Source organism: Chrysochloris asiatica, unplaced genomic scaffold, assembly GCF_000296735.1.
Source record: "Chrysochloris asiatica unplaced genomic scaffold, ChrAsi1.0 scaffold00002, whole genome shotgun sequence".
NCBI classification, from domain to species: Eukaryota; Metazoa; Chordata; class Mammalia; order Afrosoricida; family Chrysochloridae; genus Chrysochloris; species Chrysochloris asiatica.
Genome location: NW_006408520.1, coordinates 25,828,068 through 25,852,017, shown reverse-complemented (window position 1 = coordinate 25,852,017; position 23,950 = coordinate 25,828,068). Strand labels below are relative to the sequence as shown.

Genomic DNA, 23,950 nt, shown 5'->3' with positions numbered 1-23,950 from the left:
AATGGTTGAATGTGAAACTGATGATGTGCCCTGTAAACTTTCACTCAATCCAAAATAAAAACATTTAATAAAAAAAAAAATTACAATCAAAATAGTTTTACTGAATGTAAATTAAGATTTTTTCGTTTGTAGACAAAATATAGACTGAAATACAAGCTTGCAGTAAAAGTGGCTATGTGTAAGCACAATGAAGATGTTCCATAAAATATCTGGTGTCCACATCTTTTATAGTCCTTGAGACCTTGAATTTAACAGATTTTACTTTCAAAGATGGATTGTGCTATATGGCAAAAGCTTACTTTTAAGAAATGGAGAGTATGATGTGGAGTATTTCCCAGTTACATGACTTCTTTTTAAGTAGAGCTTTCTAGTTGTTGAAATTAAGAGGAAGTCAGAGAGACTAGAAACAAGAGAGGGATCTGATGAAATATTGTTGGCATGAAGGTAGAGTGGGATACTCTAGAGATTCTAGATTACAACTAGGACCAATGAACATCTTGATTTTAGTCTGTGAGATCCTTAGCAGAGAACTCATATACTATGTGCTGAACTTTTGAAATAAAAACTATGTAGCAATATGTTTGTGAATCTATGTTCATAAAAATTTGTTGTATAGAAAAATAAAAAAAAAATAAGTGTACATATTTTAGAAAAGAGATAAACTACAGACATCTCTGTAAAGGTCTGATACTCACTTCATGCAATTCAGGTTAGTCTAATATATGAAATTTATGAAACATGGGGTCAAAAAGAGGACCCTAGACATCATTCTAGAGCAAGAATCAGGAAGAATAAATGCTAAGGGATGTACCATAAGTTTTTTGTGGAACTCATGATTTTCATCCTTGAATGAGTGCTCCAGGAAGATTGCAATGGATTCTTTTTCACAGGTTGCATGGATATCCAGCAGCTCCTGAAGCGTCTCTGTGGGAAACCTCACACGCTGGGCCATCTGCTGACTGTAGTGGTCAGTTGCCTTCTGCACAGCTACCAAGTTCTCATGCTGGGCCAGGGTTGTTACCGCATTCTCCAAACAAGGCACCGCTCCACTGTTGATGGCATCCACATAGGTCTTCACCAGAGTTCCCAGTCCTGAAGAAGCCAGTAAATTTAGAGATAAATATCAAGTTCTCACTTACTATAAAAGATTAGTCACAAGCATTCTAAATTTAACTAGAACTTTTCTTCTTTTTCTTCTAATTTTATTTTCTAATGAATCCATTTCCTTAGAGTAACATCACTTTGATTCCAAATTTATTCTTTTCTATGATTCTCCATTTCATTACCATAAAAAATTGGATTACTGATCACAACCACTATCTTTTCCAGGGTTTCTAGAAAAAAGAAAATCAACTTTCTCATTCAAATGAAATAAGATGTATTTATTAAATAAGTAGTTATATAATTTGTGAGGTCAGTTCCAAAAGAAAATACTAGTTCCTTATAAACAAACAAACAAAAAAAAGCAAAAAATCAATGTCAAGATAGAAAAACAGAGAATTAATCCAAATATGAACCAATCTCAGGACAGACGTTGCACAACTGCACAGGACAGATACTTATGAAGTCAGCCCTTACCTACTGCCATCAAGTAGATTGTTACTCATAGTGATCTTCTGTAGGATTTCCAAGGCTGTAAACTTTATGGGAGCAGAAAGAATCATCTTTTTCGCGTGGAAGAGCTGCTAGAGTCGAACTTCTAAGCTATGGTCAACAGCCCTATGCTTTGATTATATTTAATTTGTTTTTCAAAATCTCAGTGGATTTGTAGGGATTCATGACTTGTTTTGCACTTTATGACTTGGATAATTTTTTAAAGTATGTTTTCTACATTGAGAAGCATTTATCATATTGGATTTGTCCATGATATTTTCTCCTTTCCAAAAGTTGGTGCCTACATATTAATGTATTAATTTCTTGAGATATATTTGACCTCAATAAATCCTCATGTGGAGAGAATAATTTTTAAATGTGAATTACTATGTGTGGCATGTGCATCTCCTCCTGCATATTCACATGCAGAAGAAAACAAAATTACTGATAAACCCACAGAACAATCACAGCAACACTCCAGACATTGATTCATAGAGAGACATGCTGTACAGCAGAGGTGACTCACGGTTCCCAGTGACAATGATTCCCTGTCTCAGGGTCTTGGTCTTTGCTTCACTGAAGATATAAAAACAGAATTTTTCTGCTTGCACCAGGAAATTACAATCTAGCAGCTCATCTGGCACTTCTTCAATGTGGGCCAAATGAATTTTGTCATTTGTAGGACGATCAAACACAAAGCACTTCCTTCTTGGGAAGAAATGTCTGATACATTCTCTAGACCGGTTAGAATTTTCAATTTGGGGATTTCTGCCTGTGGAAGTGGAAAGAGAGCAATCATTGAAGGCACAACATTCAGGAAAGGGATCTGTCAACTTTTCTTATCAGAGATCTTTGCATCATGGAGTCTCTATATTTTAGTCTCCTTTTATTGAGTCATATAAGTACACTTTAAACCAATGTACAATTTTTTAAAAAATCCATTATTGGACTGACCAAGGAAGAAGCTATAGATAGGAACTGAACTACCAATCTCAACTAAACAAACTTATCTTGGGCTTCCTCAACCTTTGTATGGAGTTCAGTAAAGTAAGTATTTAACAATTGTTTATGGAATAATTGATGTAAGAAAAGAAATGTTCAGAAGTACTTTTCTCATATTACTGTCTTCATGTCAGAAATAAAATATGGATTAAAAAAAATGTAATACTTGATAGATGAGTTAGTTAAAATAGCATGAGATGAGGTCAGTAGAGAAAAAAGAAAAATTCAGAACCTCAAAATATGGATACTTTTAGCAAAGACAATTACACACAGTATAAATAGTTTAGAGATTCTGTTATGAAATACCTCCACTGAGTAGAATTAACCTATGTGTAATTGTGAGACACCACCTCTTTATATTTATATTATAGCAATCCTGCATAGAGTTTACAAGGAGCAGCTGTGTAAGTAGAAGGAAATTGGATTCTGAAGGATACTCACCTCTGTTGTATCAGCTTCATTGCGTTAAATAGATCAAAGCCTGTTTTTACCGCCTTTCCTCCGCCTCCCCCACTCCCACCCCCACATACACACACTCTTTTTGCTGTTAACATCTACATGGTCAAACTGCAAGGAAACCATTAAAGCTGAGGGGTGAACCCTGGCTGGACATCTGGTTGGTAATCTCTTCCAGCTGTACCCCCTATTTCCACACACCAGCCACACACTACCCAAATAAGGTTCAGACCTGGTATCTTAGGCTGGGATTCTAGATCATCAGCAGGCCTACCCCTCACAAGGAGGGAACTACACTCATACTAAGTTTTTTTTCAGAAGGGGTGCCTTACTTCTACCCCCAGTCCAGTGTCAGGCCGGTGTTCCGTCCTCTTCCGCATGTCTGAGACCACCAGCAACTGCCATCCCCTTCCAAATTTGCGTCCCTGCCGTTTTAAAAGCTCCTTATTTGGTCCTGCTGTAGCGCTGTAGGTTAATGTGCCACACTGCAAAGCCATTGAACTGCAAGGTCAGTGGTTCAAGTTCACCAGCTGCTTCTCGGAAACCCAATACAGGGTCGCTATGGGTCGTAACCGACTCAATGGCACTTAACAACAACAACAACATTTTAAACGTTTATACTTTGTCCAGGCTGTGGTGCTTCGTATGGGGATGGGGTTAAAGTGTCCATTTGTATTTATGTATTAACTCATCAATAAATAATCATTTAATTAAAAAAAAAAAAAAGACCATCTCATTATATTGAACATGACTGTGTCTTGCAGAAAGATTCTGTGGTAGAATCAGCTGTTTAGTAAGTGTTTGGTAAAGAAATTAATAAATTAAAAGGGATATTCCTTCCAATGCTATAAATTAGCTAGCCCTCAAAATATAATCCATAATAAAATCTCATGATATTAAAACTATTACATATTATATAAGGATGTGGAATAATGTGTGTGATATTTTAAAGAAGATCAAGGCTTTGGGAATCTTCCTGAAAGAATATTTCAATGTTTCATTGTGGAATTTTTATCATATAATAAATCTAAAAGAGCACGAGCCTTTGTAAGTCAGAAAACTGTCAGAGAAGGAAAACTCAAATAATGTTCACTAAAACAAGCAATAGAAAAATAGTAAGAGTACATTTTATCAAAAGCAAAAAACCTGCAAGAGCCAAAAAAGCAAGGTAGTCTCATGTAGTTTTGAATTTCATAGCTTTCACTGTAAAAATACGTTTTCTCTGAGGGAGTTAACTATCTAGAATAGTAAAATGTGTTGTTGCTGTTGTTGTGTGCCATCGAGGTCATTTAAACTAATAAATTTTATGAAAAAATAGAAGTGCCCCCCCAATCACCATGACTCCTTTAGTAAAGCACATGAGAAATGCTTTTAAAGTTGTTATGTTGTTGTTGTTGTTAAGTGCCGTCGAGTCGGTTCTGACCCATAGCGACCCTGTACCAGGGTTTCCGAGGGTGTAAATCCTTATGGGAGTAGAAAGCCTCATCTTTCTCCCGCGGAGCGCCTGGTAGTTTCGCACTGCTGACCTTAAGGTTCGCAGCCCGATTCGTAACCACTACGCTACGATATCATTATTCTATGTATAACAACTTCCAGTTCATGGACTCTTTTTTCAAAGAAAAGAAGGAACAGAAATATGTGGGCTTTAAGAAGTTATAGCAGTGATTGCAATCTGATTTTTTTCATGGTACCTATTATACTGTAATCATCTGCTCCAACCGGGAGTCCTAAATTTCCACAGAGAATTAAAATGCTAGTCACTGGATGTTTTCAGGTAGTAATAGCCCCCAAATAATCATATTCTCCTCACAACCACCTTTTTTCTGGGACTCAGTCTAATCTCAAGTATATACTGACTTCATGAGCTGAATGACATGGTTCAGTTGATATCACTTCCTGCTGACCCATCCACCACCTAAGCCATGATACCTGGAATCAGCTTCAAGGCATTCTCCAGGTATTCATCCTCAGTGATAGTGCATTCATCTAGCTTCAACTCCAAGGTGAAATCTCGAACGGTCCAAACAAAGTCTGGGAAGAAACTCACAAATTCGGTGGAGTCTTCTATTTCATCTGATTTAGAGGGGGATTTTGCCTTGATTAGCTCTGTCAGTTCAGTCACATAGCTGGTAATTTAGCTAAGGATGAAGCACTGGACATCACAATGATAAAATCTTACTTAGAAATAACTTTCATAAACATTCAATTTTACCCACTGTTCCTTCCTCCTGACTTTTGGGACAACTGAGTCAGATGAGGAAGGAAATAGTCTTAGTTTCCATTCCCATAAAGCTTAGTAAACCTGGTGGTTGGGTTCCTGAAAGGATACTGCAGCTGCTCCAAGGCCTGGTGGTTGATGGTACACATGCTGTTGTAGACAAAGGTGCTGCTCAGAAGTACAGCCAGGGCAAAGATCCATGAGTCATTCTTAGGGTCACCCTAGAAAGTGCATTAGAACAAGAGACTCAGGAGTCTATTCTTTAAGCATTGATTTTTTTGAGTATTCACAGTCTCAATTATACTATAGCTGAATTAGGAATATAAAGTAAATTCTGAAAATAATTCTAAATTCAAACTTCTTATTTTGTATTTACATTGACCCCTTTCTATGCATAATCAAAAATGCATAAGTAAACATCTTTCTGGAATGCTCTGCTTTCAACCAAAAACCAACTGACATCAGCAATAATCTCTTTCATCCCATGCTTTCTTCAGAATGCAACCTGAATTCCTGGTAGTTCTCCATCATTGTATAGCTTCAACCATTTTTTAATTATCTTAAGCAGACTTTTAATTTTATGTGATATTAATGATATTGTTAGATGATTTATGCACTCTATTGGGTCAATTTTCTTAGAGATGTTCATAAATATTGATTTCTTCCAATTAATTGGCCAGGTAGTTGTCTTTCAAATTTCCAGTGAGTACCTCAAGAGTTACACCAGTTTGTTAAAACATGTTAATTTTGTTCTGTGGATCCCTGGAAGTTGGTTGTTTGCCTGTGCCTTAAGTGCAACCTGGGTTTCTTCCTTTGATATCAGTTTAAGCTACCATTTTAAATTATTGAACATCAATGAATTCTTTTTGATACAGTGACTTTGTGTTTTCCTTCCATCTTCTTTTGATGCTTCCTGCTTCATTCAATATTTTGCCCATATTGGTTTTGTGAAGTGCCATACATTTCGAACTATCAGTGCTGTGGTTGAAACTGACCTTGCAGTCCATTGCTTATCCTACAGAGTTTCACAAGGATTCCCAAAATTTGAATAATAGTGGAGGTATTAACTGTTCTTTCCTTGAGGCATAAGGATATTATCCTATCACAGGCAACATTCTACTTCAAGAGAGATCTTGAAATACTGTTTTTGTCCATGAATGTGGCACCATTCCTTTTCATATAATAGAGTCCTGGTGTCTTGTTGTGGATTAATGCGCTACACTACAAATTAAGTTTGAACTACAAGGTAAACAGTTCAGACTCACCAGCCGCTCCTTGGAAACCCTATACTGGGTTTCTATAGTTGGAACTGAATTAACAGCACACAAGAACAACAACAACATAATATACTATATGTTTCTCTGATTCAAAATAACCAATGCCAGCCCTCTTCATCTCACTAATGGCTAAGAAATAATTCTTTGTGGGTTTAGGTCACTTTTTAAAAGTTTTTATTGTGAATTGGATGATAGTTTGTGTGGGAGAACATCAGCTTTACAGTCATCCTATTGTATTCTATTTCATTGCAATGATTACAATTCCCTCCATGCATCATCATTGAACAGCATTTGCTTCCATTCTCTCTGTTTTTTGTTTTTTTTTGGATGTACACCGAAGCACTCAGGAATATACAACCATTTAAACAACCAAAGGGCACACCCCGCAAGCCCGCAACCTGACCATCAGCACATGGCCCCTCTGCCTCCCTGAGTCCAGGACCCCCAGCCGCTCCACCTCCCCACATCATCATCTCTGCCTCCATCTCTTGTGTCACTGCTTCTCTGGATAGGGTCCCTCACTCCGCTCTAGTCCTTTGATTGCCCCAGGGTCCTCTGATCAACCACTCCCTTCCTTTTGTTATAAAATGTTTCCCTTTACATTTGCAACACTCACAGTCAGTCATGATAGCAATTATTCACTACTGAACCACAAGTCTTAACCCCATCTCCTTTCACCAACCCCGTCCAGACAGGTTGGAAACCACTCAGTGGAGACTCTACTTTCCCTCGTAACTTCTGAAACTAGTCTCACTCTTGAAAGCTTGTAAACCAGTCACTTCATGCCTTTGTAGTCTCCCCATTTTGGGTAGCCAGTGTCTAAGTTGCCCATCCCTGTCAACAATGTGTACTGAGGAGGTGGGAATGATCCTTGCTGTGAAGATCCATTCCCTCTTTTAAGCTACTACATCTACAAATATAGGTCAAGTTCATCAAATTGTAGTGGATTACTTTTTTTTCCCCTCTTCTTTCTTCCTCTAGTCCAGTTCTGATCATCCAGCCATTAGAGCCAGGCCAAATGGGTGTTATCTGCAAGTATGGATATTATTGTGCATCTCCCCTCACTTCATATCAGCCAGACCCTTCACTTTCCACTCTAGTCCTCTGTGGCCATGTTCCTGTCCCTGGACCCAGGAATCCCCAGGTCTCACCATACTGCTGGCCAACCAGGTCTCAATCCAGGTGGACAGCAGTCTGTTGAACGTGGTCAGACTTAGCTCACAACTTAATTGCTGTTTTTCCCCCACTTCCGCTTATCAGTAGACCACCATGGTCATCAGCAAGACCATATGCCTGCTCGTGTTGAGTCTCAGTCTTGGAAATGGGTTTGCCCTGAGGGGACCCAACCACTTGCCCTTATGGCTCCTCAGTGAACAACTTGCTTGTTCTTGCAGTAGTCAATCACACTGCCATTATTGTTTTTTATTTTTCCCGCTGGTCTTTCTTTCAAGAAGTATCTTCTGTTCTTCTAGCTGCTCCAGGCTGGTCTGCTTGTCCTTTCAAGTGGAAATTTCTCACCTAGGAACATTTTGGATGAGGATCCAGATTCCACCTATGGTCTTATGCAATGCAAAGGCACTGTAGGCAACCTCCATTCCTGGGCTAGTTTTAGCCCCATTTTAGGTATTCCAATCAGTTATAGGTTGAAGACAGACTTACAAGCTTTCTGTGGTGATGCTTTTGGCTATACCTTTCTCTCCCCCTCAATTGTTAATTTTACTGTAACAGGCAAGGGAAACCAAGATTCAAAAGACAGCCAAGCATCTTAACATTATTCTCCTCTTTTACCTATTCAAACCATGCTTCAATTCCTGTATCCCAGAGCCCTGTTGTTCCAAGGTTGAGCATACATCACTATTGACCTCTGTTCCACTTAGCCCATGCAAATCTGCCTACATGTTCTGCTATCTACCTTGTTTTTCCATTCCCTTGCCCCTTTTAGTGTATTGCTCCCCCCAGCACCCAAAGTATCTTGTATCTATTCTCTACCTTGCCCTTCACCTTTTCCTTCTTCCCCTCATCCTACCCCCTACACCCCAGTAACCAAGAAAGAACTTTCCCCCTCTTTTAGTGTGGGTACTTTTTCTTAATCTTTTACAATAATGTCCTATGCAGTATTTCTACTTTTGTGGCTGACTTCACTCAGCATAATGTCTGCAAGGTTCATCCATGTTATGCGGTGATGGGCATATAGAATGCTTTATTTTGAGTTATGTGATAGTTTACATGGGAGAACATTAGCTTTACATTGATCCTATCGTATATCATTTCCTTGCCATCCCCTCCATGTATTATCCACCAACAACAGGGTACACCCGGCAAGCCTGTCCCATGGTCGGTAGCACACATGCCCTTTCCATCTCTGGGTCCAAAGTACCCAGCCTCTCCATCTCTCTGCATCATCGGCTCTGCCTCCATCTCTGGCATCACTGCTTCTCTTGGTAGGGTTCCATTCTCTGCTCTTCTCCCTTGATGGTCCCAGAGACCTCTTCCCCTAGACTGCACAGTTAATCCCTTCCCTCTCTTTGCTACAAAACATCTACCTTTACAATTCCAGCCCTTACAATCAGTCCTGATAACAATTATTCACCATTGTATTGTAAGAGACCTAGCCACATTTTTCCTCAGCCCCACCTAGACAGATTGAATACTACTCAGTGGAGATTCTACCTTGCTCCATGCCCTCTGGATCTAAGTTCCCTCTTGAAAGCTTGTAAGCCAGTCAGTTTTTGCCCCTGTAACCCCCGCATTCTGGGTAGCCAATGTCCAAGTTGCCCATCCCTGTCCTTTCCATGTGTGGAGGGGTGGGAGTGATCCTCGCTGTGAAGATTTGTTTCCTCTTTTGAGCTACTGCATCCGTAGGTGTAGGTCAAGTTCATCAAATTGTATAAAATTATTCTTTTTTCCCTCTTCTTTCTTCTTCTGGTTGAGCCCTGATCACCCAGTCATTGAAGCCAGGTCAAGTGGGTATTATCTGCAAGTGTGGGTGTACTTACGCTTGTGCCCTCTCTTCTTATCAACTGGACACTTCACTCCCCACTCTAGTCCTCTGTGGCTATGTCACTGACTCTGGACCCAAGAGTCCCCTGGTCTTGCCACACTGCTGGCCAGCCATATCTCCAGCTGGGTTCACAGGAGTCTATTGAACATTGTAGGGCTTAGCTCGCAGCTTCATTGCAGCTTTTCCCACACTTCCCCTTATTGGTGACGAACATGGACACCAATCAGAGCATGTATTCCCACTGGGTCTTAGTCTTCAAAGGAGGTTTGCCCTGAGGGTACTTGCCTTGATGTCTCCTGGCTGAGCCACTTATTTGTTCTTGTAGTAATCAGTCAATATGCCTGTATTGTTTTGTGCTTTTCTTGTCAGTCTTTTTTTCAGGAAGTATCTTCTGTTCTTCTGTCCACTCCAGGCTGGTCTGCATGTCCTTTCAAGTGGAAATTTACCCTCAGAAGATTCTGGAAGCTGTTCAGGAATCCACTAATGGTCTTGTGTAATACAGAGACTCTGCAGGAAGCCTCCTTCACTGGGCACCCTGTAGCCCCCTTTTAGGTATTCTAATCAGTTATAGGCAGAAGACGGACTTACAAGCTTTCTATGGTGATATTTCTGGCTGATATTCCTTTCTCTTCCCCCTCAAGTGTCTATTTTATAGTGGTATGCCAGGGAAACCAAGATTCAAAAGATAGCCAAGCATCTTAACATTGTCTTCCCCCTTTTCCCCATTCCAACCATGTCTCAATCTCTGTATCTCATAACCTTGTTGTTCCAGGGTTATGCATATATCATTATTTGCCTGTGTCCCATTTCAGCTTCACATTCATCCTATCATATTACATTTAATTGCAATGATTACAATCCCCTCTATGCATCATCAAATAACCAAAGGATAAATCCCACAGGCCCGCCCCCCTCCCCCTCCAGCTGTCAGCAAACAGCTCCTCATCCTCCCTGAGTCCTGTGTCCCCAACCACTCCATCTGTCCACACCAACATCTTTGTCTCCATGCCTGGATTCACTGCCTCTCTGTTTAGGGTCACACTTTCTGCTCTTCTCGCTTGATGGTCCCAGGGACCTCTGCTCCTGGGCTGTAAAATCAATCAATCTTCTCCTTTTTTCAAAAAAAAAAAAAAATCTTTCTCTACATTTCCAACCCTCACAGTCAGTCCTCATGGCAGGTATTCACTGTTGCACCACAAGAGTCTTAATCCCATTTCCTTTCGTCAGCCTAGTCCCAACAGATTGGAAGTCGTTCAGTGGAGGTTCTGCTTACCCGTGCCCTGTCTGGAACTAGGCTCTCTCTTTAAAGCTTGTAAGCCAGTCGCTTCTTGCCTTTATAGCCCACCCTGCCCCCCATTTTGGGTCTGGGCAATTTCCAGCTCCCCCCAAGTTATTCCATTCGGTTAAAGGCTGAAAATGGGCTTACATGTTCTCTGTTGTGATGTTTCTGGATATTTCCACCTCCACCCCAAGCATCTATTTCATAATGGTAGACAAGGGAAACGAAGATTCAAAAGACAGCCAAGCATCCTAACATTATTCACCTTTTATCCCCTTTCAGGCCATGCCTCTATCCCTGTATCCTGAAGCCCTGTTATTCCAAGGTTGTGCATAAAATATCATTTACCTCTGTCCCATCTAGCCCATGCAAACCTGCCCAACCATTCTCCTGTCCACCTTGTTCTTCTTTTTCCCTCCCCCTTCTGTGTATTGCCCTCCCCTCCAGCCCCCAGCCCCCAGGCTCACCTACATCTAGTCTCTACCCTGTGCTTTTTCTTCCACTCCCTCCCTCCCCTCCTCTCATCCCATACATCCTGATGTTCAGCAGTTATATATAGAGATTTTTTTTTTCCCCCTTTTGGGTGGGTTCTTTTTCTCAGTCCTTTACAATAATGGCCTTATGCAGTATTTCTCCTTTTGTGACCATTTCACTCAGCATAATGTCCTCAAGGTATATCCATGTTATGCAATGGCTTGCAGCTTCCTTGTTGTTCTTCAAGGTAGCATAGTATTCCATTGTGTGCATGTACCACAGTTTGTTTATCCATTCTTCAATTGATGGGCATTTTGGTTGTCTCCATTTTTTTGCTATTGTAAATAGTGCTGCTATGAACATTGGTGTGCATATATCTACTCGTGTTATGGCTTGTTTTTCTTGTGGGTAAATACCAAGTAGAGGAATTGCTGGGTCAAAAGGTATTTCTACTTCCAACCTTCTGAGGAAGCGCCACATTGCTTTCCACAGTTGTTAGACCATTTTGCAGTCCCATCAACAATGTAGGAGGGTCCCAGTCTTTCCGCATCCTCGCCAGTATTTGTTGTCTTCTGCTTTTTTGATCTTTGCTATTATTGATGGTGTGAAATGATATCTTATTTTTGTTTTGATTTGCATTTCTCTGGTGGCTAGTGATCATGAACATTTCTTCATGTGTTTGTTGGCTGCTCGGATCTCCTCCTTGGTGAAATATCTGTTCATGTCCTGTGCCCATTTTTTTATTGGGTTATTTGTCTTTTTCTTGTAGAGATGTTGTAGTTTTCTATATATTTTAGAAATAAGTCCCTTATCTGATGTGTTGTTGCAAAAGATTTTTTCCCATTCTGTGGGTTCCCTTTTTACTCTTTTGGTGAAGTCTTTTGATGCACCAAATTAAGCTTTTAATTTTTAGTATGTCCCAATCATTTGTTTTGTGCACTTTTGTTTGTGTGCTTTAATTTTTTTTGGTAATCTGTTTATGTCCTGAATTAGCGCCCTCACATTTGTTCCTATTTTTTCATTGATGACCTTCATAATTTTGGAATTCGCATTTAGATCTTTAATCCATGCTGAGTTGATTTTTGTATAGGGCATGAGGTAAAGTTCTTGTTCATTCTTTTGCATATTGCTTTCCAGTTCTGCCAGAACCATTTGTTAAAGAGACTATCTCCTCCCCATGTAATATGCCTAAGTACTTTGTCAAAAATCAGTTGGCTGTATGTGGATGGGTTAATTTCTGGATTCTCGATTCTGTTCCATTGATCAGTGTATCTTTCATTGTACCAGTACCAGGCTGTTTGACCACTGTGGCCATGTAGTAAATTTTGAAATCGGGGAGTGAGAGACCTCCAACTTTGTTCTTATTCTTAAGCAGTGTTTCTCTTATTCTGGGCCTCTTTCCTTTCCATATGAAATTAGTAATTGTCTTTTACAACTCTTTGAAGAATGTGGCTGGAATCTGGACTGGGATTGCATTATATGCATAAATTGCTTTGGGCAGTACTGACATTTTCACGATGTTGACTCTTCCTATCTAGGACCATGGAATGTTCTTACACTTCTGTAGGTCTCTTTTGGTGTCTTGTAATAGTGTTTTGTAATTTTCTTTTTATAAGTCCTTTGTTTCTCTGGTTACATTTATTCCTAAATATTTCATCCTTTGGGTGGCTATTGTAAATGGTATTGCTTGCCTAATGTCCTTTTCAGTGCTATTGTTGTTGCTATAGAGAAATCCAACTGATTTTTTTATGTTGATCTTATATCCTGCCACTTTGCTGAATCTTCCAATGAGGTCTAGGAGTTTTTTTTTGTTGTTGTTGGTTTTTTACTGAGTCTTTAGGGTTTTCTATGTATAGGATCATATTGTCTGCAAATAAAGAGAGTTTTACTTCCTCATTGCCAATTTGGATGCCTTTAATTTCTCTATCTTGCCATATAGCTCTGGCTAAAACTTCCAGCACAATATTGAATAATAGTGGTGAAAAAGGACATCCTTGTCTGGTTCCTGTTTGCAGAGGGAAGGCTTTCTGTTTCTCTCCATTGAGAGTGATGTATGCTGTTATTTATATATATATAGGGTTTCGTATACATGCTCTTGATTATGTTGAGGAATTTCCCTTCTATTCCTACATTGTTGAGTGTTTTTATCAGGAATGGATGTTGGATTTTGTCAAATGCCTTTTCTGCATCAATCAATATGATTATGTGGTTATTTTCCTTTTTCTTATTTATATGGTGGATTACATTGATTGTCTTTCTAATGTTGAACCATCCTTGCATCCCTTTTATGAAACCCACTTGGTCATGATGTGTTATTTTTTTTGATGTGCTGTTGGATCCTGTTGGCTAGGATTTTGTTGAGAATTTTTGTGTCTATGTTCATGAAGGATATTGGTCTACAGTTTTCTTTTTCAGTGATGTCCTTCCCTGGTTTTGGTATGAGGGTTATGCTTGGTTTATAAAAAATATTAGAGAATTTTCCTTCCTGTTCTATATTCTGGAATAATTTGAGTAGAATTGGTAACAGTTCTCCCCTGAATGTTTGGTAGAACTCACCAGTGAAGCCATCTGGGCTTGGACTTCTTTTGGTTGGGAGATGTTTGATGACCTGATCAGTTTCTTCTTTTGTTGTTGGTTTCTTCAATCTTTCTACTTCATTCTGAGTAAGTTTAGGTAGTCATGTTTTTCAAGAAATATATCCATCTCTTCTAGATCTTCAAATTTGTTGGAGTACAACTCTTCATAGTATTCTGTTATTATCCTTTTAATTTTGTTTTATTCCATTGTGACATCACCCATGTGGTTTCTAATGCAAGCTATTTGTGTCCTCTCCCTCTTTTCTTTTGTTAGTTTTGCCAATGGTTTGTCAATTTAATTAATCCGTTCTAAGAATCACCTTCTTATCCTGTTGATTCTTTCTATAGTTTTTTGATTTTCCATATCATTTATTTCTGCTCTTATCTTTATTATTTCCTTTCTTTTGGTGACTATAGGTTCCTTCTGTTGGTCTGCTTCCAATTGTTGGAGATGCTGTGTTAATGTGTTAATTTTGGTTCTTTCCTCTTTTTGAATGTGCACACTTATCGCAATAAATTGTCCTCTCAGGACTGCTTTCACTGTGTCCCAAAGATTTTGGTATGTTCTGTTTTCATTCTCATTTGTTTCTAGGAACTTTGTGAATTCACATTTAATTTCTTCTTTTACCCAGTCACTTTTCAACCAGGTGTTGTTCAGTTTCCATGTATTCAACTTTATTTCCTTGCTCTTTTTATTGTTGATTTCAAGTTTTATAGCATTGTGGTTTGAGAAGATGCTCTGTAGAATTTTGATGTTTGTAAATTTATGGAGTCTTTCTTTGTGACGTAACATATGATCAAATCTGGAAAATGATCCATGCGCACTGGAGAAGAATGCATATTGTGCTGCTGTTGGATTGAAGGCTCTGTATAAATCTATGAGGTCAAATTGGTTGATTGTGTTGTTTAGTGCTTTGTATCTTTGTCGAGTTTCTTTCTGGTTGTTCTGTTCCTTTTGGAAAGTGACATATTAAAATCTTCCACTATAATTATAGATTTATCTATTTCTTTTTTCAATTCTAGTAAGGTTTGCTTCATGTATCTTGGTGCTCTTTCATTGGGAGCATAGATATTTATTATGGTTACGTTGTCTTGCTCAATTGACCCTTTGATCATGAGATAGTGTCCTTCTTTGTCTCTTATGCTTGTTTTTATCTTGAAGTTTACTCTGTCAGAGATTAGTATTGCCACTCATGCTTGTTTATTGTTGCAATTGTTGTTGTTGTTGTTAAGTGCCATCGAGTCGGTTCCGACCCATAGCGACCCTGTACAGGGTTTCCGAGGGTGTAAATCTTTACGGGAGTAGAAAGCCTCATCTTTCTCCCGCGGAGCGGCTGGTAGTTTCGCACTGCTGACCTTAAGGTTCGCAGCTCGATTCGTAACCACTACGCTACCAGAGCTTGGTAAAATTATTTCCATCGTTTAAGTTTTAGTCTGTTTTTGTCTTTGTGTGTAAGGTGTGTCTCTTGCAGGCAGCATATTGATGGGTCTAGTTTTCTTATCCATTCTGTCACTCTTTGTCTCTTCACTGGTGCATTCAACCCATTGACATTCAATGTAATTATTGATAGGTGTGAATTAATTGCTGCCATTATGTTACTTTTTTGTAGTGCTGTCCGTCCTTTTGTTCTGCATGCCTTTTTGTGTTGGGTTTGTGTTTTCTGTGCTATTTCTTGTCAGTTTGTTCTTAGTTTTCATGTTTGCTTGTTCTGCTTGGAAGTTCATTTTCATGTTAAGTTGTGAAATATTTACATTCTTTGGGGTTATCTTATAGTCTACTAACTTATTTCTCCCTTTAAGAGAATCTGTTGTATCCTGTAATTTACCTGGCATCCTCACCACCTGGATCTCTGCTGCTATGTTTGTCCCTTCTTTGACATTGATATAATTTTGATCTTCGGTTGACTTCCAAGCTCCCTTGGGTTCATTATTGTAGTCACTGTTCTGCTCTGGACTCTGCTATCCACTGACTGAGTTCCAGGTGGTGTTGCCACCCTGTCAATCTCTACTTGTCTGTTCTTGTTGGTTTTCAGTCCGCAGAACTCCCTTTAGGGTGTTTTGAAGTGCTTGGTTGGTTTTGATAAAAATCTCTCAAATTCTGTTTATCGTGGAATGTCTTGCTTACACCATCGTATTTGATTGATAATTTTGCTGGATAGATAATTCTTGGTTGGCAGTTTTTTTTTCTTTTAGGGTTTTGTATGCCTCCCCATTGCCTTCATGCCTACATCGTTTGTGCTGAATAGTCAGAGCTTAATCTGATTTGCTTGCCTTTGTAAGTGACACTTCTCTTCTCCCTGGCTGCTTTTAGAATTCTCTCCTGGTCTTGGATTTTGGAGAGCTTGATTATCATATGTATTGGTGACTTTGTTTTGGGCTCTATCCTTCCTAAGTTATGTTTGGATTCTTGACTGTTTATCTTCTCGTCTTTCAAAATCTTAGGGAAATTGTCTTCCGGAATCTCTTCAACTATCTCCTCTGTGGATTTCTCTGATTCGTCCTGTTCCAGAATGCCAATAATTCTTAAGTTGTTCCTCTTCATGTTATCCAGCATGAATCATAGGCTCTCTTCAGGTATTTTATCCTTTTTTCTGCTTGGTCTTCTATCTTAGCAGTATTGAGAGATTTGTCTTCCAGCTTGCTAGTTCTGTCTTCCATGTCTTTTATTCTGCTTCTTTCCCTTTTCAGTGTATTGTTCATTTCTGATATCTTATTATTAGTCATCTGGACCTCTTTTTGCAGATTTTGAATTGTTTCCAATGCTGTATCAATCTTATTTGATTGTTCTTGTATTACTTTCCTGACTTCTTCCTTGTTTTCCTCCACCCCTTTTCAGTGCATTTGAATTTGTTTCCGTATTATTCTTCTGAATTCTTTCTCAGGCATATCCCAAACCTGCTTTTCCTCTTCTAGAAAGCCCTTTTCTGTCTCCAGCTCATTTGTCTCAGCTGCTCCCTTCCGTTTTTGGACATGTTTTGTTATCGTTTGTTGTTTTTTATTCATCATTTCTGATAGTTATGTGTTTTTGATTTCCCTTTTTAAAGCTTGATTGGATGTTTTTTGTTTGTTATTAAGCTTACTGGGAGTCTCCTGGTGCATACGGTCAGGATATAGGCTTCCCTTTTTGCATGTAATGCTTAGCAGATGTTGTTGGCTCTTGTCTCTGTGGGGTATGCTTATAGCTTTGCTATATGGCCACGATTACTGTCTCTTCTTGGGTATCGTAGGGAGAAAAGGCTCCCGCCTCCAGGAAAGATGTGTGATCAAAAGGACCAAAAGCAGAAGCAATATAAATGCAGAGACAAATACAATCACTTTGAAACAGAAATGAAGCTGTGGTTGACTGTCCCAAGCTACACAGTCAGTGTGTGTGCAAGGCAGAAGCCTCCCGCAGTGAGTGAGAGTGGCCACTCGCCCAGGCCCCACCTCTAGTCACTATAATAGAGGTGCACAGGTATATATTGAGAATTTAATGGGGGAAAGATTGTCCACTATTTTTGTCTCTGAAGGTCAGTTAGGTGTCTGTGGGTGCAGCACAATTCTTGAGATGGTTGAGTCCTTTTATGTTGGGTTTTACAGATTGTATTTTAAGGGTCTTGCACACAGAACCCAGGTAGTGCAGTGACCACGAATGGGGCCACAAACTGCAAGGTCAGCAGCTCGAAACCACCAGCCACTCTGTGGGAGAAAGGTAAGGCACTCCACTACTGCAAAGACCCATAGCCCCAGAAACCCTGCACAGGGTTGCCTGGAGTCGGAACTGACCACCAAGGGTTTAAATCACATCATTAAAGTATAATTCCATCTTGTTGTCCATAATGTCAGGAAGATGGCTTTTTGGAGATGCAGATAAATATGTAAACGTAAATACAGCAAAGAGTGTAATCATGAGTGGATAAATAGGTATAATGTAATAGAAAAAGTACTCTTTGAAGTAAATAAAATAAGTGCAAGTGCACAACCACCAAGGGTTTAGCTCAAATCAATCTTAGTGCTGTGTCTCCATGGCTGACATCATTAGTGGCCACCAAGCTCCCTCTCTCTGTATTGTGGGGGAACTGCAGGGTCAGGGCTGTTTTTTGGGGGTGCACATCTACCCACCTGATGGCATGATGGCTGAGTGAAGAAGGTGCTCCAGGGAAGATGCGGAAGAAATGTGTAGAGTCTCCTGCACCTCTTTATGCAAGTGTCTCTGCACCGCTTTTAGAACAGATTCACTGAACCTGAATGGCTGTAGCCCCGCTCTCTAAACACTTCCAGGTGGTATAGCCACAGAGGGAGCCCCGTCTCCTGATTTCTAACTCACAGTATTCTCCTTAATATTATGATTTTTTTTTCACTTGTGATTGTGGGAAACTGATGTCCTGGGCCTTATGGTAGATACAGAGCTCTGGAGTTGTTCTGTGAGCGCTTCTTGCATGAGATCTCAGTCTCTCTCTAGCACAGAGATTTCCCTACCTGACTTTCTCCACTGCTGCTGAAACTGCTAGTTTTCCATATTTGTAAGTCTTTTTCGGTTTCTTGTAGCAGTGTTTTGTAGTTTTCTTTGTAAAAGTTGTTTGCTTCTTTGGTTACATTTATTCCTTGATGTTTCATCCTTTGGGCTGCTATTGTAAATGGTATTGCTCTCCTAATGTCCTTTCAGCACTGTCATTATTGGTATAGAGGAATCCAACTGATTTTTATATGTTGATCTTATACTCTGACATTTGCTGTATCTTCCAATGAGGTTTAGTAGGTTTTTCACTGAGTCTTTAGGGTTTTCTGTATATACAATCATATCATCTGAAAATAGAGAGAGTTTTACTTTTTCTTTGCCAATTTGGATGCCTCGATTCCCTATCTTGCCATTTAGCTGTGGCTAAGATCAGTTCATTTTTGATGACTTCCACTTTTCCTAAATTCTTACTTCATACACTCCATGTTCTTATTAGTAATGGATGTTTGCAGCTGTTTCTTTTATTTTGAATCATGCCATATCAGCAGATGCAGGTCCCAAAAGCTTTGCTCCATTCACATCATTAAAGTAGATTCTTCCTTAAGAAGATAATTCCATCTTGTTGTCCATAATGTCAGGAAGATGGCTTTTTGGAGATGCAGATAAATATGTAAACGTAAATACAGCAAAGAGTGTAATCATGTGTGGATAAATAGGTATAATGTAATAGAAAAAGTACTCTTTGAAGTAAATAAAATAAGTGCTTAGTAGATTCAGAGCAAGGACTGACTATGCTTGACTGTCATAGGATACTAGTAGCTATACTTTTAAGAACTGATCAAGTATGAGCTTTTATTCATAATGGGATCGCACAGGTATCGAAGCTAACGAAATTTAGTTAGAAATGTTAGAAAGGATAGGTTATTTAGAAGTATTCTAGACTTAACCCTATTTGACTGAAGAAAGGGGTAGGTGAGCTGTAATGAAAGCTGAGACTGGAAAGGACATTTAGAGCAAACACTCCCCATATTTGTTGGCATTGTTTTTTGCCAGCAATATAATCCAAAGACTTTAAATTTTGACTCACAGTAATGAATAAGAGAAATGAAATAGGTGAAAATTATTCAATAGACCTGATGTCTGAAAGCTGAGACTGGAAAGGACATTTAGAGCAAACACTCCCCATATTTGTTGGCATTGTTTTTTGCCAGCAATATAATCTAAAGACTTTAAATTTTGACTCACAGTAATGAATAAGAGAAATGAAATAGGTGAAAATTATTCACTAGACCTGATGTTATAAAGAAAAAATTACCTAAAATTTTCCCATTAATTATTTTTTCAGTTAGTCATATTCATGGTCCTTCACAGAATTCATCTCTAAAACCCAGAGACTTTCACCAAAACCTGTATGAATATTCATAGATTAGTTGCAACTTTGCTGAAGGTCATTTAAACAGATATCTTCATTGAACCCTAATTTCATGGTTCATACCGCTAACCCCATCATAATTAGACTCTGAAGATGACTGCTATTGATCCCACAGAGCATAGCTTCCTCTAACCTATACACTTCCATGTATCCATGACAACTGATACTGATCATATTTTATACCTGTTGAATCCCCAATCAGGCTTTGGTCCTTTGCTTTGTTGTTACAACATAGCACAGAGCCCTGGAATTCAATAGCTCAGAAAATATTAATAGTTTTATTCATCATTGTTTAAAAAAGACGTCAATCCCTAATAAACTAGTAACAGTTGAGCTCACAAAAGAATTAAGATCAGGAAACAAAATTTGACCTCATTATCCACAGCACATAACAACAACAACAACATCTCTAATTATATTTTGAAAAAAAATGTCTCAAACATTGAATTAGTGTAGCAGAATAAAAGATAAGCTGAGAATTAAAGCAAACATTACTTTCCCATGACTGCCTGCCTTACCTTTTCCACATCACCCAGGCCTTCAGTGTCCAAAAGGACCAGGGTGTGATTGGGTTTGTAGGGGTGAGGTACACACCACATCCAGATGCCCTTGGTTTCAGACCTCACTGTGGAGCCCAGATGGAAGCCTGCATGGAAAAAGGGAAAGAACATCAGTGACAGCAGGTATTCCAGGCTGACCAAGAGCTGCAGCACTTAAACTTATAGGATGACAAGTGCCTGACAGGATGAAGAGTCAACGAAGCCTTTATATATACTAAGCTCCTTCTCAAAAACTTCGTGTCTCCTGTTCACTTTATTTCTTTAAGGTGTCAAATCACATCACATTACAGAATTAATGGAAACTATTGAACTATAGATTTTTACCTGATGCTTAAAAGGAAAGAAGGGAAAAAAAAAAATAGAGAAAGGTTCACAAGACAGCTCTATATCTCTAGTTTATCATCATATTGTTGTCATTGTTGTTGTTGTTGGGTGTCATTCAGTCTGTACAACTCATAGAGACCATATGCACAACAGAATGAAACACTGCCCTGTCCTGGGCTAACTTCACAATGGTTCCCATGCTTGAGCCCATTGATGCTGCCACTTTGCCAATCCATCTCACTTAGGTTCTTCCACATTTTCTCTGACCCTCCACCTTATCAAACATGATATACATCTCCAGTGACTGGTCCCTCCTGACAATATGTTGGAACTATGACAGACAAAGTCTGACCATGCAGGCCTCCAAGAAGCACTCTGGCTGTACTTCTTCCAACACGGATCCTATTGGTCATTTGGAAGCCCATGGTACTTTCAATAGTCTCCTCCAACACAATAATTCAAATGCATCAATTCTTCTTTCATCTTCCTTATTCACTGTCCAACTCCACATGCATATAAGGTTATTAAAAATACCATGGCTTTGGTAAGGTGCACCTTATTCCTCAAACTGACATCTTTGCTTTTCAACACTTTAAATAGGTCATATGCAGCAGACATATTGCAGTACGTCATTTGATTTCTTGACTGCTATTTTCATAAGTGTTAATGATTAAGATGAGCAAAATGAAGTCTTTGACAACTTAAATATTTTCTCCATTTATATGAATGTTGTTTATTGGTCCTGTGGTGAGGATTTTTACCTTCTTCACATTGAGGTGCAACCCATACCAAAGGATGTGGTCTTTGATCTTCATTAATAAGTATTTTTAGCCCTCTTTGCTTTCAGTAATCAAGAATGTATCATCTGTATATGCAGGTTGTTAATGAGGATTCCTCTAATTCTGATGCATTGCTTTTCTTCATATAATCCATCTTCACAGATTATGTGCTCAGCACACAGATTGAATGAGTGTGGTGAAAAAATACAACCCTGCCACACCCCTCTGCTAATTTTAAACCATCAGTGTTCCCTTGTTCTGTTCAAGTAACTGCCTTTTGGTCTATGTTCTGGTTTTTCATGAACACAATTAAGTGTTTAGTAATATTCACTCTCCACAATGTTGTCCATAGCTTGTCATGATTCACACAGTCAAAAGCACAGGTAAACATTTTTCTTGTATTGTTTGCTTTCAGCCACAATCCATCTGACATCAGTAATGTTATCCCTCATTCCACACCCTCATCTGGATCCATCTTTAACCTCTAGTAGTTCTGTCAGTGTATGTTTGCAGCTGTGTCTGAATTATGTTAGCAAAATTTTATTGCGTGATACTGTCTGATAACTTCAACATTCTGTTGAGTCACCTTTCTTTGGAAGGGTTCAAATAACTGCCTTTTGGAGCTCTTCCAGTCAGCTGGCCAGGTAATTGTCTTCCAAATTTCTTGGCATAGATGAGTAAGTGCTTTCAATGCCTCATCAGTTTGTTGAAAGTTTTCAATTTTTATCAATTCACAATGCCTTATTCTTTACCAATGCCTTCAATGCACCTTGGACTTCTTTCTTTAGTATCATTGGCACTTGATCATATGCTATCGCTTGAAATGGTTTTGCATTGATCATTTCTTTTTGGTACATTGACTCTGTGTATTGCTACCATCTTCTTCTTTTTTTAAATATCCTACAGTGTCATTAAAGGACTCCATAAATCTTTACAAGAACAGAAAACCTCATCTTTCTCCTGTGGAGCAGCTAGTGGATCCATACTGCTGACCTCTTAGTTAGTGTCCAATGAATATTTGTGGTGGTGGTGTCATGATGCTCTCTGCATCATTCAATATTTTACCTATAGAGTTCTTCAATACTGCAAGTTTAGATTTGAATTGTTTCTTCAGTTCCCTCAACTTGAGAAATGCTGAGCACGTTCTTCCCTTTTGGTTTTCTCACTGTAGGTCTTTGCACATTTTGTTATAATATTTGACTTTGTCTTCTCGAGCTGTTCTTTGAAATTTTTTATTTAGCTCTTTTACTTCCTCATTTCTTCCATTTCCTTTAGCATCTCTATATTGGAGAGCAAGCATCAGTCTCTCTGGCATCCATGTTGGTCTTTTCCTTCTCTTTTGTCCTCTTAATCTCCTTTTGCTTTATTCCACTATGATGTTTTCAATATCATCCCACAGCTCTTTTGTTCTTCGTTCGTTGGTGTCTAATGCATCATGTCTCTTCCTGAAATGATCTCTAAATTAAAGTGTGATATACTCAAGGTCATATTTTGGATCTTGTGGACTTATTTGAATTTTCTTCATTGTCAGTCTGAACTTGCATATGCCAATTGATGAGCAGTTCCACAGTCTGACCCTGATTTTGTTTTGGCTGTTCTTACACCATCTAGTTGCACAGATATAGTCAATTTGATTTCTGTGTATTCCATCTAGTGAGTTCTATGCATGTTGTCATCTTTTATTTTGCTTAAAACAGGTATTTGCAAAGAAGTCATTGGCCTTGCAAAATTCTATCATGCAAGCTCCAGCATGATTTCTATCACCAAGGCCTTATTTTCCAACTAATGATCCTTCCTCTAGTTTTCAACCTTTGAATTCCAATCACCAGTAATTATAAATACATCTTGATTGTATGTTTGATCCATTTTAGACAGAAGATATTGATAGGATTCTTCAGTTCCATCATCACTGGTTTTAATAGTTAGTGCATAAATTTGAATAATGGTGGTATTAACTGGTTTTCCTTTAAGGCATATGGATATTATCCTATCACAGACAGTGTTGTACTTCAAAACAGATCTTGATATATTATTTTTTAACATAAGGAAAGAGAATTTGAGTGCTATGCCCAGGATACAGAGAATATTATATCCTATCAAAGAGTCCAAAATTTTGACTATCCACCATTTATTATACTTCCTTCAACTAAGACAATAAATAGTCTTGATGAAATTCCTAGGAGACTATTATTCAGAATGGCTGAGACCATTCAATTATAACACCCTTGTTTTCTCCAAAGAGAGGGTATAAAAACCTGGATTGGTTTTTATTCTTATAAACACACTGCACATTTGTCCTGATGTCAATTCTGACTCAGCAACCCTATAAGACACAGTAGGACTGTCCTAGAGGTTTCCAAGGCCATAATCTTTATGGAAGTAAAGTGTCACATCTTTCTCCTATGGATCTGCTGGAAACTTCCAACCAGAAGGGTACATAATCACTGTACTACTGTTATTGTTGTTGTCAGGTGCCATCAAGTTGGAACCGACTCATAGCGACCCCTTGCACAGCAGAACGAAACAATGTCCGATCCTGGG

General features: G+C 38.8%; 1 protein-coding gene across 1 annotated transcript in view; it reads right to left on the bottom strand.

The window, feature by feature from the left end:
• The window catches only part of GBP4 (guanylate binding protein 4), a 145,579-nt gene that overhangs the window by 118,263 nt on the left and 3,366 nt on the right, over nucleotides 1–23,950 (bottom strand). The window contains exons 2-6 of the mRNA XM_006831063.1: nucleotides 20,265–20,392; nucleotides 5,381–5,490; nucleotides 4,981–5,177; nucleotides 2,120–2,365; nucleotides 812–1,092 (exon numbers count right to left, since the gene is read on the bottom strand). Of these exons, the coding sequence (XP_006831126.1) occupies nucleotides 812–1,092; nucleotides 2,120–2,365; nucleotides 4,981–5,177; nucleotides 5,381–5,490; nucleotides 20,265–20,392 (962 nt within the window). The remainder of the gene's footprint in view (nucleotides 1–811; nucleotides 1,093–2,119; nucleotides 2,366–4,980; nucleotides 5,178–5,380; nucleotides 5,491–20,264; nucleotides 20,393–23,950) is intronic.